The sequence below is a fragment of the Nanorana parkeri genome, unplaced genomic scaffold (assembly GCF_000935625.1).
Source record: "Nanorana parkeri isolate BGI_ZX_2015 unplaced genomic scaffold, ASM93562v1 scaffold30, whole genome shotgun sequence".
Lineage (NCBI taxonomy): Eukaryota > Metazoa > Chordata > Amphibia > Anura > Dicroglossidae > Nanorana > Nanorana parkeri.
In genome coordinates, this window is record NW_017306298.1 from 3258273 (window position 1) to 3276047 (window position 17775).

Below are 17775 nucleotides of genomic sequence, written 5' to 3' on the forward strand. Positions count from 1 at the left end.
TAGACTAGTGAATATGACATTTTGTGTATTAATATTTAGTATTCTCCATTTGAGCCAGCAGGAGACTTTAGGCTTTTATTAAGGTTCCTTCTGTCTCTTTGCCCCTCTTGCAGAACTCAATAACTGAAGCTGCAATTTACACACACTCACGTGAATGAGTCAGAGGATTGACTTCTACCTTTCTGTACATCTGGGTCTGAGGTTTTAGTCGGATCGTGCAAGTCTGAAAGCACACATCTGCTGTGCTAGCTCTTTAGCTAACCCATAGTGCTCTGGGAATTGTCATATTTATTTATAGAACACACTCACTAATATGATATGGTATGATATGATATGATAGATAAACTTGGATTCTTAGCCTACCTTACTTTTTTAAATATTAGCTAAGATATATAAGTATCTGATTAAACCTTCCGTCACCCTACATTTACTGTTTTTCACTTTGCCTGCTGATTATTAGGAAGATGGGCTGTTTTTATGATGTGTGGGGTCAGGTTGCCCGCCCGATTAACAACTGATTTGATAAAATCTCCGGCAGATTCTATTGTTTTTAATAACATAGCACTGCCTGGTCAACTGAGACAGAAGGAAAGTAAAGCACAGCCACTCTGCAGCACTACCAAAAATAAAACATATCAGATATGGCTTCTTCATGTACAGGTATAGCTAAAGTGGAACTCCATTTAAGAAAAAAAAATACCCTGGTCCTCCCTGAGCACCCTGCACCATGCTTAAAAAATTACATACGTGCATTTTTTCTAAGAGTTCTATGGTTGGTCTGATGATGTCACAGGTCCTTGTCCAGTGGCGGTGTTGGGCAGTCCTTACTAGTGCCCTGAACACCAACTCACGTAATCACACGGGATCACTGTACCATGCAGTGTTACTTTGAGCCCAGGCTGCTATAATGATGTGTGTTGACTGCCTGGGCTCACTGAAAGTTGGTTAACATTGGCAGAAATTAAAAGAGAACTATGGGGTAAGTATTTCTCCCCATAGTTCTCTTAAGGGTCACGGGAGGACATATACCAGGGTCCTCCCATGACCCAATGCTCAGTATATCTCGAGCTACAGCTTGCGGTATACTGAGACCGCCGCAGTCAGGACGGATCCCAACAATGCTGTCGAGATCCACCCAGCTGCATGATTGACAGCTGGCTCTGCCTATCTAGAGGCAGAGCCAGCTGTACCAGCCCCATTCCACCGTCCGTTCCTCCAGTCAGCACTGAAGGATCGGAGCGGGGAGGGGGGAATCCCTGCAGGGAGCCGTGACTGACAGTCACGGCTCTCTGCAGGGAGATGATTGAGAAGTGAGCAAGCGACGCTATGTGTTCGTTAACTTCCCGATCTATTGACCCGACGTGTGACAGTTTTATTGTCACACGTCGGCTTGAACTATGAGGCTGGAAAAGGGCATCCCCAGAATGAAGGTAAGTTTTGCAGCAAAAATAGCTTTTTTTAATGGGCTAAGTTGTTTCCTTTTTTTAAATGGAGTTCTGCTTTAAAACTATACACATAAAAATGTTTTTAAAACGTTCACATATTGATATGATGACTGACACCAGAGTGATCACCATCATATATACTATATATACTGTATATCTAAACAAAAATATGAGAAAAATGCTAGTTTTTCTTTTAGCATATGCTTTTAAAACTTTCTAAATATCTATTCAATGTCCTCCCTGTGTTGTGTGGGTAATTGGTAAAGATAATTGGTAAAGCTATGTTAAATGTCTCTCTGCTCATTGGCTTCAAATCAAACAGCATGAACCCACAATGTTACCGTAGTGCACGATATACAATAGCTCTGTTTGATTAATGTATGCAGAACAATGCCCAACCTTATCACAGCGATGAATCCAGCTTTCATTAGTAGCCGAGTGATTGTTAATTGGGCCGGCGGCTCACCTTTTTCAGATCATTAATTAGAAGTTTTGTCTTACAGGGAGAGCAGTGCAATGTTGTCCCGGACAACATAGATGACATTGTAGCTGACCTGGTTGCAGAAGAAAAGGAAGAAGGTAAAAATAACTGGGATGGTGAATGCCTGATTTGGATCACATTTTAGTTTTTTTTTTTAATTAGACCTCCTTGAGGTGACTGTGGGAAAAAAAAATTGTAAAAGAAAAGGTTTAATATTTACCTGTTCCTCCACCCATGCCTTAGATCTCTACTCTCAATCTCAAAGTGGCTAAATAATCTTCACCTGACACTCTTCTGGGGTTGTTAGATCCCTGGCACCCAGTGGTTCCAGCTGCTGGCTGTATTAGACACCCTCAGAAGCATTTCTGTTTCAAATGTTGCAATATGCAACAACATACCTCCTTAGATCTTAGTCTGTGTGGACAGTGTGCCCAGTTGTGTAACTGACAGAATCCACAAGCTGCTTAACTCTTCAATAAGACACTGTCAGGATCCAGATCTGCACCCAGGGCCTGTGCCATATCTGGCAGTGTATAGCTACCTTGGACAGATGGTTAGATAACCACCTGCTGAGCCACCTTAGATAGCTCTGTGCCTGACCTCCAGTGTGTATATTTGATTCAACATCTGTGTCTGTCATGATCAGGGATCAGACTTGGAGTCCAGTAGCTGAAACAGCAGCCACATTTGTGGTATAACAGACCGGGTTTGGTACACAAGCAGACGGTAGTAGTATAGGAGCAGGCAGAAGCGTAGTCAGGAGATTAAGCCAAGGTCAGTAGCCAAAGGTATCAGTTTTGAAGTAGAAGGCAATAAGCGTAGTCGGTGAATCAGCAGCTAAAGGTTGGTACACAAATAGCATTATGAGAGGATCATATGGCAGTAGGAGCAGGAAGCAAGATATATGCAGGAGCACAATAATCTGGCAAACATTAAGTGCAGTGGCATGGCTTGAATAGGAAGCTCAGGGGAGGAGCAAGAAGTTCAGAGTTCAGCAGAAAACTAGGTTTAACTGAGTAACTGAAGGAATACCCCTTTAATAGTGCTTGGATCACAAAAGATTGAACTGGCCCTGATGCTGGATGCAGCTCAAATTGAAGTCTCTGTTGTGCCAGCGGAAACATTTGAAATGCTCCACCTGTTGTTCCTTCACTTGTAGAACCTTCCAGTCAGAATTCTCCCTATTGGCAGCAGTAACATATCAGCTCCCAACTGTCAGTGCAGATTTAAAGTAATTACATCATCACTGTACTGCCCAAACTGTCACTATCGCCGTTCCAAAGCCAGATGGAGTGAGGATACGTACCTGGTGATATTTGTATAGGATTCCGCCTGTTCAGTTACAATAATAATATAATTTAAAAAAGGTGTCCCTGTATTGTGCAAGTTCTGCTATAAGCTCTCAATTCTATTATCCATATACCTGTTTGCAAAGCATTTTTCTTGTAGGCTGGGACATTGAATCTGTCTCCCAAAGCCGTGCAAAAGATAAATGCTCCAATCTAGAAGTAGCACCTTACCAGCGGTGGCCTATGTTTAATAGTTAGAATAAAACAAGCCTGTTGGGAGAGCAGACTCCGGAGTGAGCAGATGACAAGAATTGATTGCGATTATGCAAAAGGAACGCTTTGTTTGTCTTAAAACCATACAGACTTTTTTTTTTCTTTTTTTTTCACTTGCAATCACTCATCACCGCTGCCACCGCCAAAGAGGGAATAAAAAAATGAGTTCTTTATTTGTCAGCCGCTGCCCTTAAACCGGTCCTCGAAAGATCTGCAAGATTTATGATCAAAGTGTTCATTCATCAAACTTGGCAGTGCGCGCAAAAGGCGGGAAAATGGCACTTGATAGATTTTTTTTTTGCTTTTCGAGAATTTTTTAGTGATTTATCATAAGGTATTGTGCAGCTTTCAGAAGGTATTATTATTTTCCTTTTTCAGATGACACTGACTTAAATTACCACAAAGCATTTGCTGTATTTTATGTACTGATGTTTGGATTATCTTAGAAAGATGTTCATCCAGCACCAAAATGTACCCCCCCTTTCTTTGAACACTTTTAGGTATGACCAGGAAATATATTTCTGCAACAGTTACGTGGGCTGTGGCTTAGGGAGGCAGAACGCTAAGGGCCAACCACATACCCACCAATCAGCCAGTGGAGTTTTAATAGGAAAATTGAAGTTGAGCCAGATTTGATATGTGTGAAATGAGCTGGCATGTGGGAGCCCCATGCTTATCTTTTCATTGTTCTCCTATTATCTGATAAGAGTCAACTGAGTTACACATGATGTTTGCTGACTGGTACTCCTGCCATGCCTGCCAATGCCAACTTCCCCTTGCTCTCCTCAGGGATTCTCAAACAAATGTGGGTTTGAGGTTGCCAGCCTTAAACCAAGTTTAACATTTCTAATTTAATCTGCACATTATTTAGATGATACGCCTGAGACATGCATCTATTCCAACTGGTCTCCTTGGTCGGCTTGTAGCTCCGCAACCTGTGAGAAAGGAAAACGGATGAGGCAACGCATGCTAAAAGCCCAGCTTGATCTTAGCGTCCCCTGTCCAGATACACAGGACTTTGAGCCTTGCATGGGACCAGGATGCAGCGATGATGGTAAGATATAGGACTTTTCTTACTGCGTAGAATAGGTAGACAGGGAACATGTCTCTGGTGGTATTGTACAGGAAGGGGGAGTGCAAGAAATCTCAGATTATTTTACTTTATGCACTATCCTTGTATGTTTTTCTTACATTTATTGCAGAAAAGGAATTTTCCTATGGTCTTTACATTGTATTCATTTATAGAACATATCGGTTTCAGTTATGCTTTGTATTACCCATCAACTTCTTATATCTCTTAGAGAATGAAGCAGGAGAATTGGGCAACATGACACCATTGTTTGGCATTGTAGAAACTGCTCAAAATAGTTCTTTTGATTTCACCACTGAAGTCCCTAACAGATACAAGCAGCCAGCATGTGTTTAAAGCAGAACTACACCCTCCTATCCTTTACAGCCAAGGAAGGTGCCATCTTAGCCTTGGATTGCAGTTGCCGTGTAACCAGCTATGACACCAACCGTTTGAGGGCTTGAAAGTTCAGCTGAGAGCTCATATAAGCACACTGGCAACCTTGACAGTTGGCATGCCTTGAAAGTAATTGTTTTTGAAACAGTATAATTGCCATGTCAAGTCCCACTTTAATGTACTAGAAATCACACAAAACATTTAATGTCATTTTATGGGTCTGAGGTTTCCACACTTTAAGCCTATGCCTAAGTTTTAGGAACCCTTATTAGAGGCTGGTCTCCACATAGCAGGTCATGATCAACTTTGAAAAGGAAGTTGCTCCTCCATCAAGACAACAAAATCCTAGGTTGCTCCTGTAGCCCCCAGATGCCCACCTTGTCCATATACTTTTGAAAAGACATCACAGGTAGTTTGGCTAAAGCTGCCTACAGACATAAAGCCAATAACTATGTAGTACAATGGCCTACCTAAATGGATACAAACTATATAGATCTTATAGCTAGGCTTTAACATTACCTGCTAAAATATCATTTTGGGGAACACTGACAAAAATGATATCTACAGATCAGTTATTTTGCTATATAAAAGATCAAAACTGCCCATTTCTTCAGACTTATATCTTATATCAGTACAAGCTCTTAAAATACCTTAGTGCTAGATGAATCTTTTTTCTTTCTTTTTACTTCAAGGCAGTTTCAGATTTGGCAGTCCATCAGTAAATGTCCATATCTATTTGTTTTTAGAAGCATCAACATGCATGATGTCAGAATGGATCATGTGGTCACCCTGCAGTGCCACTTGCGGAATGGGAATGCGATCCAGGGAAAGATATGTAAAGCAGTTCCCAGAAGATGGTTCTTTATGCAAAGTGCCAACTGAGGAAACTGAGAAGTGCATTGTCAATGAGGAGTGTGGTGAGTAGCATATATCTTCATGCAGCTTCGAATAGAGACAATAGAGAATATGGGAGGCGGGGGTGGGGAGGATTAAAGTCATAAGAGATCTGTCAATTTTTAGATTTAAGTTTTGAAATTCTCTTGCAATCTATAGAAACCATTTAGCTTCCAACTGTTACTTCCTCCAATCAGTGTTTGAAAATGAAATAAGAAATCTGACATCTGTCAGAGGGGGGCATAAGGTAGTTGGTGAAGGATGTGTATGGTGTTTGGGGGGTGGGGGGGTTGGGAGGGATGTCTGCTAAAGGGGGAAGGGATGGTTAGAGGGTTGGTGGGGTGGTAGGGTGTTTGAAGCCTTTAGAACTTTGCTTAGCAGGCTGGTGGATCGAGGTGTATGAGGGGTGGAGAGGTATAAGGTAGCCAGTAGGAGAGGATACAGACAAGGGGTTTGAAAATTTACCAATATCTATTTAGTACAATGGCCTGCCTACATTAATACAAATTAAAGGGATCTTGCTAGCTAGGCTTTCACATTACCTGTAAAAAGATCATTTTGGGGAAGAGTGACAAAAACTCTCATCTCAAAACTCTTAACCCCCAAATCCCCCCTTCCCCATGGGAGGGATGTCTGAGAACGTATAATGCTGTTAAAGATGAAGTCATGCATGACAATTTGGCATGTATATCAATAATTCTCCTGTATCAGACCCTGTGAAAATGCAGGCTAATGTGTTAACCATTGCAACCACTGCCCTCTTTTCAAAGTGAACCCGCGGCAAGGGTATGGACATTTAGCATCAACATATTCTTACCAGGCAGTAAATAGGCTTAAAACATGTCCTCACTGACCATTTTGGCAGCAGGCAATGTGGAGAAATTGATCGTCAAAGTGTACAGCAGCACAAAAGTAATTCAAGTAATTCTATTAGCAGCTCAGCTCCCCCTGCTCACCCTTTTAGCAGTGATTTACCGTCTTTGGAATTTCTAATGTTAAAACAGATCAGTAACTCTGGGAGCAGGGTAAGCTGCTAAGAGTTATCCACTTGGATGACTTCATTGCTTCTGCAGTAGAACTTAGTGGTCAGTAAGGGTTTGGTTTAAATCATGTTAAGAATATGTAAATAGTGGAATGTCCATAGCCTGGCCATGTGTTGACTTTAAGCTCATTACAGCTTGCCTATACATACTCAACCAGGAGTAGAGAGCACAGATATATGACACGGTGCAGCAGTCTTCTGGAAGCACTATGAAAAGCTGGGTTAATCTGGCTGCTTTTATATATTTTGGTGATATATTGACTCTTAAAGAGGAAGATGAACATGATGCTAAACCAATGAGTCAATGATGGGTTGTGGTTGAAAAGTCTTACAATGCTTTTTTACTATTATTTTTACAGAGCCAAGCAGCTGTATAGTAACAGAATGGGGTGAGTGGGAGGAATGCAGCGCCACCTGTGGGATGGGGATGAAAAAGCGACACAGGATGATTAAGATGACTCCAGCGGATGGGTCCATGTGTAAAGCCGAGACCTCGGAGGTGGAGAAGTGCATGATGCCTGAGTGCCGTATGTATATGTTCTATTCTTTACAGTTTTACTAACAACAATAGTACTTTTATAATTTTTTATATACTAACTAATGGGTGCTGAATGGTTTTAGGGTGTGTGAAGCAACAGGTTCACTTTAACACTCCCCCACATCCCTGTGCTTCCACAGCTGCGCATACTGACTTTTCATTTACTCCCTTGAGCTCTGTTTAACAAACACAACTCTATGTCAGCTTCAAGTCACTTCAGATGGAGCTTACACAGCAGATCAGAGTTTCCAAAACCATTCACTAAGCACCAGCATTGTCTCCTAGAGTCACATGTTCCACCATATCTGAGAGTATTGAGTAATTTCTTCCCTCCTCACAAATAAACAGGGTGGTGGGGAGGTAAGAAAAAATGTATACACGCTACTGGGAAGAGCACTGGCAGAACTACCAGGGTCTCAGCAGTCGCATGTGCGACCGGGCCCTAGCCTTCCTCCACTTAGGGGGGCCCTTTCACTGTCACTGGCATATGCATTATACGTTGCCGGTAGTGGACCCCTTTAAACAGACTCCTGGTAGCTGTGTTTACATCTGTGGAAGCAATTTTGGTGGCTGGGCTGCCACCAGATCGCTTCCAGGGGTCAGTATAGTGTGCCCCCCCCTCACCCGAATCCCCCTGCCTTGCTTCCCCACCTCTGCTGCCCCTCCTGCAGGCCCAGGACCGACATCACAGGTGTCGGTGGAAAGAGACCAGCAAACATGCTTTTGTCGATCTCCACACTGCTGAATGGGGCCAGAAGCAATGCTGATTGCATGACTTCCAGTCCCTCAGCTGTCACTCACTAGCTGCAGAAGCCAGGAAAAAGCTATTCAAACTCAATCTAATTGACCCCTAATGTCACCTTAAAGAGAACCTGTCAACTCCAATGTGCTATCACACGGGGGCTCGTAATCCTCCAATGTGATAGGAATTAAGTTAAGTTAAAAAAAAAGTTAAAAAAAAAAAATCAAACAAATGTAAAAATAAAAAATGATAGTCCCCCTGTGACACTCATCTCCCCTCTGGTCCCACTCTCCCCCACATCCATCTGCTCCCACACACCTCCATACCTTCCCTGGTCCCTCTCACCCCCACATCCCCTCTGCTCCCAATCTTCCCTATATACACTCTGCTCCTACTCTCCCCAAAATCCTCTGCATTCCCATATCTCCCCTCTGCTCCCACCCCCCCCAACCCCCCATATCCCTTACCACTCTCCCCCTCATCACCCCTCTGCTACCACTCTCCCCCTCATCACCCCTTTGCTCCCACTCTCCCCCTTATCACTCTCTGCTCCCTGTCTCCCCCAGATCGCCTCTGCTTCCTGTCCCCACCTCATGCTCCCACTCTCCCCCTCATCATCCCTCTGCTGTGTCTGCATATAATTGTCCCTCTTGTGTATCTTACCTTCTGGATGGCAGCCGAGGTGATTTCCCCCTTCTCCCACTGCCAGAGGATACTTTTTTATTGTTTGCAACACATTATCACAGACATTTCACACAATTGATGGGAGGCCAAGATAACCACTTACAGAAATGCTGACATTGTCAAAACTAAACCCAGATTTCAGGCAGTATTACTGGCTTTGTCTACAGTCAGATAGTGAAAGGGTAATGAATAATGATCCAATCTGTATTGCTGTACTAGACCACAAATGCATCAATAGTACATGAATACCTTTCATGCTAGGAGACTGCCAGAATCGCAGACTGTATCACCTTCTATAATTGCACGGGTGTGTGTCTTGTTTCGCGCATCATAATTTGCATTTAAATTGACCCCATCATTTACATATGAATTAGTCACTGCACATTCATTAGTAAATACCATGATCCATTGATATGTAAATCTAAAGGCCAGACCTATTTTTATTGGTGGGCCTGGAGCTGGTGCTCCAAATGCCCCTTTGTTAATCTGGCCCTGGTGAGATGTAATAAAGCAGTAGAACATGTTCATTTTGCAATGTACATTTTTACTTCTACATACACTCATAATGCATAAAGAGGGTAGAGCCTATCTAACATTACTGTTCTAATAATTGTTTTGTCTCTCATACTCAGATACAATTCCATGTGTCCTCTCGCCATGGTCGGATTGGAGCGACTGTAGCGTAACCTGTGGCAAGGGATCCCGTACACGACAGCGAATGTTGAAGTCACCAGCTGAACTTGGGGACTGTAATGAGGAGCTGAAGCAAGTGGAGAAGTGCATGCTACCAGAATGCCGTATGTATAGACAATCTAATGTGCTGGGTGGTTAAATAAAGTGGGGATCTGAGCAGGAATTATCGGGGACCCCAAGAGACATGCAAGCTGCTGGAAAATTTGTTTCATTTTCGTTTTGGATCTATTTGGATTTTTTTGTTTTTGTGATTGGATTTGCAATTCAGATCAGTCTGATATTCGTTATTTGGATTTCGTATGTATCCAATATTTTATTTTTGGATCTATTCAGATTGAGTTATTCACAATTAATTAAAAAAACAGTGTAGGATCCTCTCCCCGATTCCTACAAGACCCAGATAAGTCCCCTGCCCGCAGACCCCCACAACCACAGGGCCAGGGTTGTGGGGAAGAGGCTCTTGTCTTTATCAACATGGGGACAAGGTTTGCCAGCACCCTTACTCCCAATGCTGAGGGCATGTTGCCTGGTAGACATGTGCATTTAGATTCGGGCGAACCTGCAAATCAACGAAACTCAGTTGATTTGGCGGTTCGTCCGAATACGAAATAACACATTTTTTTTATGCCCGAATATGCTAAACTGATATTTGGGCATATAAAAATTTGTCTTTAGCGCATGCCCATCTTGGAGACGGGGTGCATTATGTCACATGACACCACACGTGTGCGGTGCTGGGTGACGTTATTCGCAGAACGAGTGGAGACCAGATCAGCCACCACTGTGTTCTGCGCAAGCGCCGCCATTTTGGAGTATATCTTGGTACACACCAAGATGGATGATATCCGTTCTGCATTTTCTTTGTGCGATTTCGGATTCAGAGACTCGTTGCCTCCGAATCCGAAACAGCATTAAAATTTGTTTCCTTTGACGAAACAAATGAAAATGTTTTTCATTCACATGTCTATTGCCTGGCATGTCCCCCCTCTTCCTGCTCTGCCAGGCTGATGCTCGAATCAAGGGTCTGGTAAAGGATTTATTTTTTGTGGTGAGCATGCTTTTTTTTTTTTTTTTGGTGTTGGGGCCCCCCCCTAAAATTCCTACGAGACCTTAAGAGTGTTTTGGGGGGAATTGTCTTACACCGTTCAGTTCATTTCCAAAAATTCGAAAGGCATCTCAATTTTTACGATTAATCGCAATGTCCGAATATCCCAATATTCCTCCAAATTTCAATTTGGAATGAAACGAATCTTACATGTCTAAACCCCAATGGGTACTGCAATGGCCACACAGCAGCTACTAATAAATAAACCTGGTGTCATGCCTCAAGATGTTCATACGCTGGGCACTTAAGGTGATATAATACCACGGATTACCAGATGGCTGCCATAGTAAAACCATGTTTCTGATGGTCTATCCAGATTATCTAGTGCCAATGCAAAAAAGTAAAACGTAAGAGATAAGTACCTTCTGCTGTTTTATTTTTAGCAGCTAGCGGTAGAGAGTCAAATGTATTGATAGCAGCTAGAAAGTAAGTCTGCATCATTATAAGTCTCAGACTCTTTTGTACATTTAGAGAACAAGCGTCATCCAATCATTATCATTCTTCACTATTTAAAAATCAGAACAGTCTCATCAAAATCAAGGTGTTCTTCACATGACACATCAAGCTATTCTTTTTATCTAAGGGTCTCTTCACACCAGAAAGCCTTGTTGATATAAACAGTGCTGCTGGGCCCATCCTGACGCATCCCACCGTTTACTTTTTTGGTAGAACTTTATTGATATGTCACAAGTTACATTTCATTAAGTTCTAACAGACAGAGCATGGTGCAATGTGGTTGTATCGCATCACACCTCGCTGTGCTTAAAAAAGGAACTGCATGCAGACACATTGATGAGAAAAAGATCCTTATCCTTGTAAAGCCAAGAACAAAAATGTAATACACTGCCCAGCTAAAAAAAGTCACCACCTGGATTTAGCTAAGGAAACAGGTCAGAGCCTTCCAATGGATATTTGTTGTGATCTGGGGTTGCTTCAGTTGGTCAGGTCTAGGTTCAGCAACGTCATCAGCCGCCTACCTGAATATACTGAATGACCCGATTTTTCCATCAATGGATTTTTTCTTTCCTGATGGCACATTGGGCATATTCCAAGATGACAATGCCAGCATTTATCAGGCTTAAATTGTGAAAGAGTGGTTCAGGGAGCACGAGACCATCACACATGGACTGGTCACCACAGTGAGTGAGTCCATTCCCTAATCCCTTTGAGAATCGTTGGGATGTACTCACCATTTGAAGCAGCAGCGTTGTCACCCTAGAAAAGGGAAGGACTACATAACATTTCCCCCTCTCCTCATAGCCAGGTGTTCTGCAGTCTTAATATGCTTCCCAAGAACATAGTCTGAGATAAGACTGTAGAATGTAGAGGACAGCACTGGATTTCTGGAAGAATTAACAGTTTTATTAATACTATTTTTGTGCAATTGTCAATCTGACAGAGCAAAATGCTTACAATGGCATATTTAAGAGGCCAAAAATGAGCAAATAACATTAGTTTATTGTTAGATTTTACAGAAGGGTTAAAGCTGAGAATATCTGTAAATTTTTGTTCTATGCAGATATATGGCAAAATAAACCTTCTCTAGTTGTTTAATGTAATATTGCATTATGGCCACTAGATGTCGCTAAAAAGCCTAGAAAATAAATACTTATTTCCTATGCTCCTTTAGCGCCATCTGGTGCCCATAATGCAATATTACATGTAAATATTGAACATGCATTCCACCTGTAAAAAAAAAAAACGAAAGAATGCTCCTTTGGCATATATTCTCACAGAGCGAATGTTCACAGATATTTGCAGGGCAAACGGCCCTGCAAACTGTTTATCAACAGATCCCTAAGTGTGATCAGGCTAATACAGGTTGACTTCTTTTATAGGTTGCTGCTCATCTCTTTTTCTCCAAGTATGTTGAATAATAGAATACAATAAGTGTACATTACAAAGGCTGTGACAGCAAATGTTTAGTTATTTCAACAAAGCAATATACAGCGCCTATAAAATTTGTTTCCACATTCCCTGATGCCATTGTCGCTGATGTAATGGAGTCTGCTGCAAATCGTTCTGTAATGTCCAATCGCGGCATCGTTATTGCAGCTTGTCTCTATCATGTCATTTAAATGCATTATTTAACACCAGGCCTTCAATTTAAGGTTTCGGAATTGCCGACCTGTCTCTTCTAAAAGGAGAAAGAAAAACGATATCATTTTACTGAATAGACGATAGCATTAGACTGTCCTGGTGGCCGTGCAAATTGAGGGGAACCCGAAGGTTGCTTAACAGTGGGAAAAGTGACAAATTACAGTGGACTAGAGATGAGCGAATAACAGGTCTGCTGTCATTTCACAGACATGGCTTCTACCATTTAAATTAGCTCAACAGATTGACTTTTTATGTCATAAAATAAAGCAACTCCTTCCCTACTGTTTTTACAAGTTAAAAAATACGTTTTCCTTTCAAAGCAACTGTTGGTCTTGCAATGCCTCATGGGACTTGTAGTTCCACAACAGCTGGAGGGTCTGAATTTACCACCCCTGGTCTGCCCCTTTAATTCACTGGATTTCAATTATTTCAATCATGGAGGTTCAGCATCATATGCAGCATTATCTAGGGTGGTCTGCGTGCAAATGCAATCTGCATACTAACACCCACTCATCACAACTGACATCCACCCATTAGGACTAGGGATGCACAGATACTGGTTTTTCGGTATTGAGTACGAGGACTGATATATTTTTTTTTTGGTACTTGCCGCTACCGAGTACCAGTCCCATTAAGGAAGCCAGGCAGCGTGTAATGACTTGCCGCCCAGCTTCCTGATTAGCCAGGGAGCAGGGGGCGGTGTGTAATGACTCCCCGAAAGATGTCCAGAACAGCCCTGAAGCTGGCTTCTTTATCCCTCGTCACCAGGTGATGAGTACTAGTATCAGTGTTGGTGCATCCCTAATTAAGGCATTCTGATATTTGCATAATTACTCTCAAGAGCCAGCCCACTGTTTGCATCGGGGATAAGGGTTCTTGAAGAGGAGTACTGAGGTCAAAATGCTGTGATGTTTCCAGGATGGTAAGTACAGCACCCCGCCGTCCCATCCCACCATCATGCCTGCATTGCATAAAAAAGCGCAGAGACCTTAGTGATGACATTACTGGGTCTAAATTAGGGTATGTAATGAAAGCTGAAAAGTTTTGTTTGCAAACCTAATTATAATGTTGATGAGGGTGGGAAGGAACCAGAGGAGGCAGAAATAAGCAGATTATACTGTTTAATCTGTCTTGAATGTTTTTCACTTGTGAATAATCTTCCTCAGTGTAGAATGATGGACTTTAAATTGTTTGGAAATGGCCTTATAACCCTTCCCCTCCCAGATTGATGGGCAGCAACAATTGCTGATGTCTTGCCTCCTTGGCATTGTGTTATCACACACCTGAATGCTCCAGACCAGCAAACTGCTAAAACTTCAGCTTTTAGGGCCGTTTCACACCACAGAGTCCGCCTTCCCGGGCGTTCGGCCTCTAGAACGCACTTGCATGAAAGCAGGCCGGCTCCCTGCGTTCAGGGGCAGTAGGGGGCGTGCATTGAAGTGAATGGCACCGCAGCCCCCCGCCCACAGTGCGATCGCTTGCAAGGACTATTTTTGCACATCACACTGGACCGGAACTCAGGCACTAATGTGCCTGTGTTCCGGGTGCAGGCGATCGCACTGTGGGCGGGGGGCGTGGCTGCGGTGCCATTGACTACAATGCACCGCCACGACACCTCCCGCCCCTGAACGCGGGGAGGTGGTCGGCCGGCTTGGATTCCAGTGCGTTGCAGAGGCCGAACGCACTGGAACGTGGACTTTGTGGTGTGAACCGGCCCTTATAGAGGTGGTCACACTTGCTGATGATCAATTAATCAAGGACCTTTGATTAGCAGCACCTGGCTGCTACAGTACTTGGCCACTTTATTCCTATGGAAGCTGTAAGGGTGTACTTAGTTTTTCACACATGGCTTCTCCATTTTGGCTTTATGTTTGTAAAATCCATAATGCCACGGTGTAATATGTTATGTGTGGTTGTTCATGAGAGGTTGTGTTTCCCTAATTCTAAGTCCTGCTAAGGACCACATGATTTGTATTATGCCCTGATACTTAAATCCATTGAAATTCAAAGAGAGCGTAATCGTAGGTAATCATAACATACTAAAATGAAATCTTTTCCATTTCAGCCACAAACTGTGAACTGACAGAGTGGTCTCACTGGACGGAATGTAATAAGTCATGTGGGAAGGGGCACATGATTAGAACACGGATAATCACCCTAGAGCCTCAGTTTGGAGGTGTCCCCTGCCCAGAAACCGTGCAACGCAAGAAGTGCAGGATTAGAAAATGCCAGAAAAACTCAGGGGGAGAAAAGAGACGTCTGAAGGATGCTCGTGAGAAGAGGAGAAGTGAAAGGACCAATGAGGAGGCAGATGGTGACCAGTACCCAGGTGAGCTAGAAAGGGCGAATCAGAGACTTCATAAAATTGTGATTGGATCCAATAATTAAGCTACTGTGACTTCATCCTAACTTCATTTGAAGAATGGATTTAAAGTTGAGCTTTAGGCAGGGAGCCAAATACACAAGTACATATATGGGAGCTGTTTTATCTGCAAAAGGATTTGTATTGTTGTCAGTCCAGATTTACACAGCACAGTCCTGTCTGGCAGGGCAGAACCTTATTGTTTTTAAAGCTGCAGTAAACTAGCACTTACAGGTCTTGTCCTTCTCCCAGGCCGTGACTGGACAGTGAATAGAGAAGCAGCAGACTAATTAGCTCTGTCACTCTGCACTCTCATTATCATGTTTCTTATTAGTACATGAGCACCAAAGCTCAACTGTTTAGGTTTTTGTTGTACTAAGCCATTTTCCTGAACAAGGGAGATTTTTAGAAAATTATTTTTATATACTTTGTGTCCACTCTCACAAGGAGTCAGGCATTCCCCCAAATCCTTCCAAAGGACTTTCCTGTCTTCCTGTCTTCTATTTTGGGTTGACCAGCTGTTGAGCCAAGCGCCCCCTAGTGGTAGTGGAGCGAGCAACGTCCTTCAGTGCAGTGTGCTTTGGTCAGTCTGCAGTGTGCTTTGTCTCTATTCGTAGCCGCTGAGCTCATTCATAGCAACAGTAGACATCTTTCTCCCAACCCTCAGCAAATGTGCAGTGTGCTTTGTCTCTAGTCACAGCTGCTGAGCTCATCTATGGCAACAGGCTACATAATTCTCGCAACCCCCCACACATGCGCAGTGTGCTCTGTCTCCAGTCATTGCACATGAGCTCAGCGGCTGCAACTGAAGACAGTGCAAACTGCACGTGTGTAGGGGATTGGGAAAAAGAGCAGAAGAGTGCTTTCTAAACTAATGTTAGGGGGTGCTTGTCCCAATGGCTGGTTCGTCTTAAAAAGGAGACAGGATGGACATCTGGAATTTTTGGGGAATTCTCGATTCCTTTGCGAGAATGGACACTAGGGACATAAACCGTATTATTGTTTATTCTTAAAATCTGCTTAATTCAGGGTTATGGCACGGTGTTTATGGATTTTTCTATAAAGGTGAACACGCTCTTCATCAAACAGCAAATAAGTATTTTAACAACTAACCCTCATTGATCTCTGTAGCTGCATGAACTTTGAAATAATTCATCCTCAAAGTTCACAGCAGAAGCAATAAAGTCATCTAAGTCATTCTTTTAGCATCTTAGCTCCCCTTCTGCTCACTCCCAGCAGTGACTTGGCAGCCTTCCAGACTTCCTGGCTCTGAGGTTCTTCAGCGCATGTAAAGATCCTATTTGTAAGGCAAGGCAAGCAATGTTTCTAATCTAAATGTGTAGAAATGATAGGCACTGTTTGGTGGTTAGCAGGATTTAATTCTGAGGAACCATGATGTTCATTTAATGGGATCTTAAGTGCAGATCTCTTTCTATGAGAATACCTAAGAGATTGAAGAAGAGGTAGGTTAAATGAACTAGTAAACATTAGCTCAAGACTAAAATGTCATTACAATGTTCTGCATCTGTTTCAATGTGATTTCATTTTTTTTTACAGTGTGCAAAATGAAGCCATGGACAGGGTGGACGGACTGCAGCAAATATTGTGGCGGTGGCATCCAGGAAAGGTTCATGACCGTCAAGAAGAGGTTCAAAAGTTCTCAGTTCACAAGCTGCAAAGACAAGAAGGAGATACGGGCCTGCAACGTCCATCCATGTTAGCAAACGCCTCACATGGGAGGAGCTCTGAGTTCCATGCAAAAGTCGACCTTTATTAGATTTTTTTATCATAGAATATATACAGTGCTTTTCATTTTGCAATGTACTTTGCTTACTATTCTTGCAGGTGCGAGAACTCTATTTTCTAAATATCCACATGTAATAATGAAATCATCCGGTTAGCAAAATGAATACGACATCTAACATCTTGGTGGTCGCACAATAAAGATGTTGGTTCTGGACAAGCAATGTATCTTCCTAGTCGCATCATGGACTCTAATCTTCAACAGTATGACATGCATGCAAAGTCAAACGTCACCATTAGGGCAGCCTGTTACCACCTTTATTGTCTTTCAAACACTCATTGATCGACTAAACAAAAGGACGACAGAAACTCGAAGGAGAGTTCCCAGCTTTTCATCTGTTTGATCAGACTTGTCTGAAAATAGTCTTCAATGGTCAAAGCGTGTTCAGTTTAAAGTCCATCAACATTTGAAATTCGTCAGCGGCACACGTTGAGCCTGCTGACACTGTAAATTCTATTCTTCTGTGTTGTTATTCATAAACGGGTCCTGACAATATTTGGGCAGATCTAGGAGTTGTATCGGGAAAATTATGCTTGCCTGCCTTCAGATTAGTTCTACAGAAGCTGTTGGTTCCATCTTTCTGTTTTTGAGCCTGTCTAGGCCTTGTGGACACTGGGTACCTTTTCAGTTCCTTTTCTAAAACAGAAAAGAATAGACCTAAGGCAGATCAGGACTTGAAGCGACGAATAAAACTTAAAACAAAAGTGCCCCTTGCAAAACGTTAATACATACATCTTCCATGCTGCCGATCTTCACTGTATTAAAGAAGAACTATGGGGTAAGTGTTTTTCCCCTACAGTTCTCTTTAGGGTCACGGGAGGACTCCCGATATACTAACGTCCTACCCGTGATCCAAAG

General features: G+C 42.7%; 1 protein-coding gene across 1 annotated transcript in view; it reads left to right on the forward strand.

Annotated features, from left to right (window-relative positions):
• The window catches only part of SPON1 (spondin 1), a 245692-nt gene extending 228641 nt beyond the window's left edge, over positions 1-17051 (forward strand). The window contains exons 10-16 of the mRNA XM_018567996.1: positions 1949-2024; positions 4360-4542; positions 5700-5870; positions 7249-7416; positions 9486-9650; positions 14817-15080; positions 16671-17051. Of these exons, the coding sequence (XP_018423498.1) occupies positions 1949-2024; positions 4360-4542; positions 5700-5870; positions 7249-7416; positions 9486-9650; positions 14817-15080; positions 16671-16834 (1191 nt within the window). The 3' untranslated portion in view covers positions 16835-17051. The remainder of the gene's footprint in view (positions 1-1948; positions 2025-4359; positions 4543-5699; positions 5871-7248; positions 7417-9485; positions 9651-14816; positions 15081-16670) is intronic.
• Positions 17052-17775: the final 724 nt, after the last annotated feature.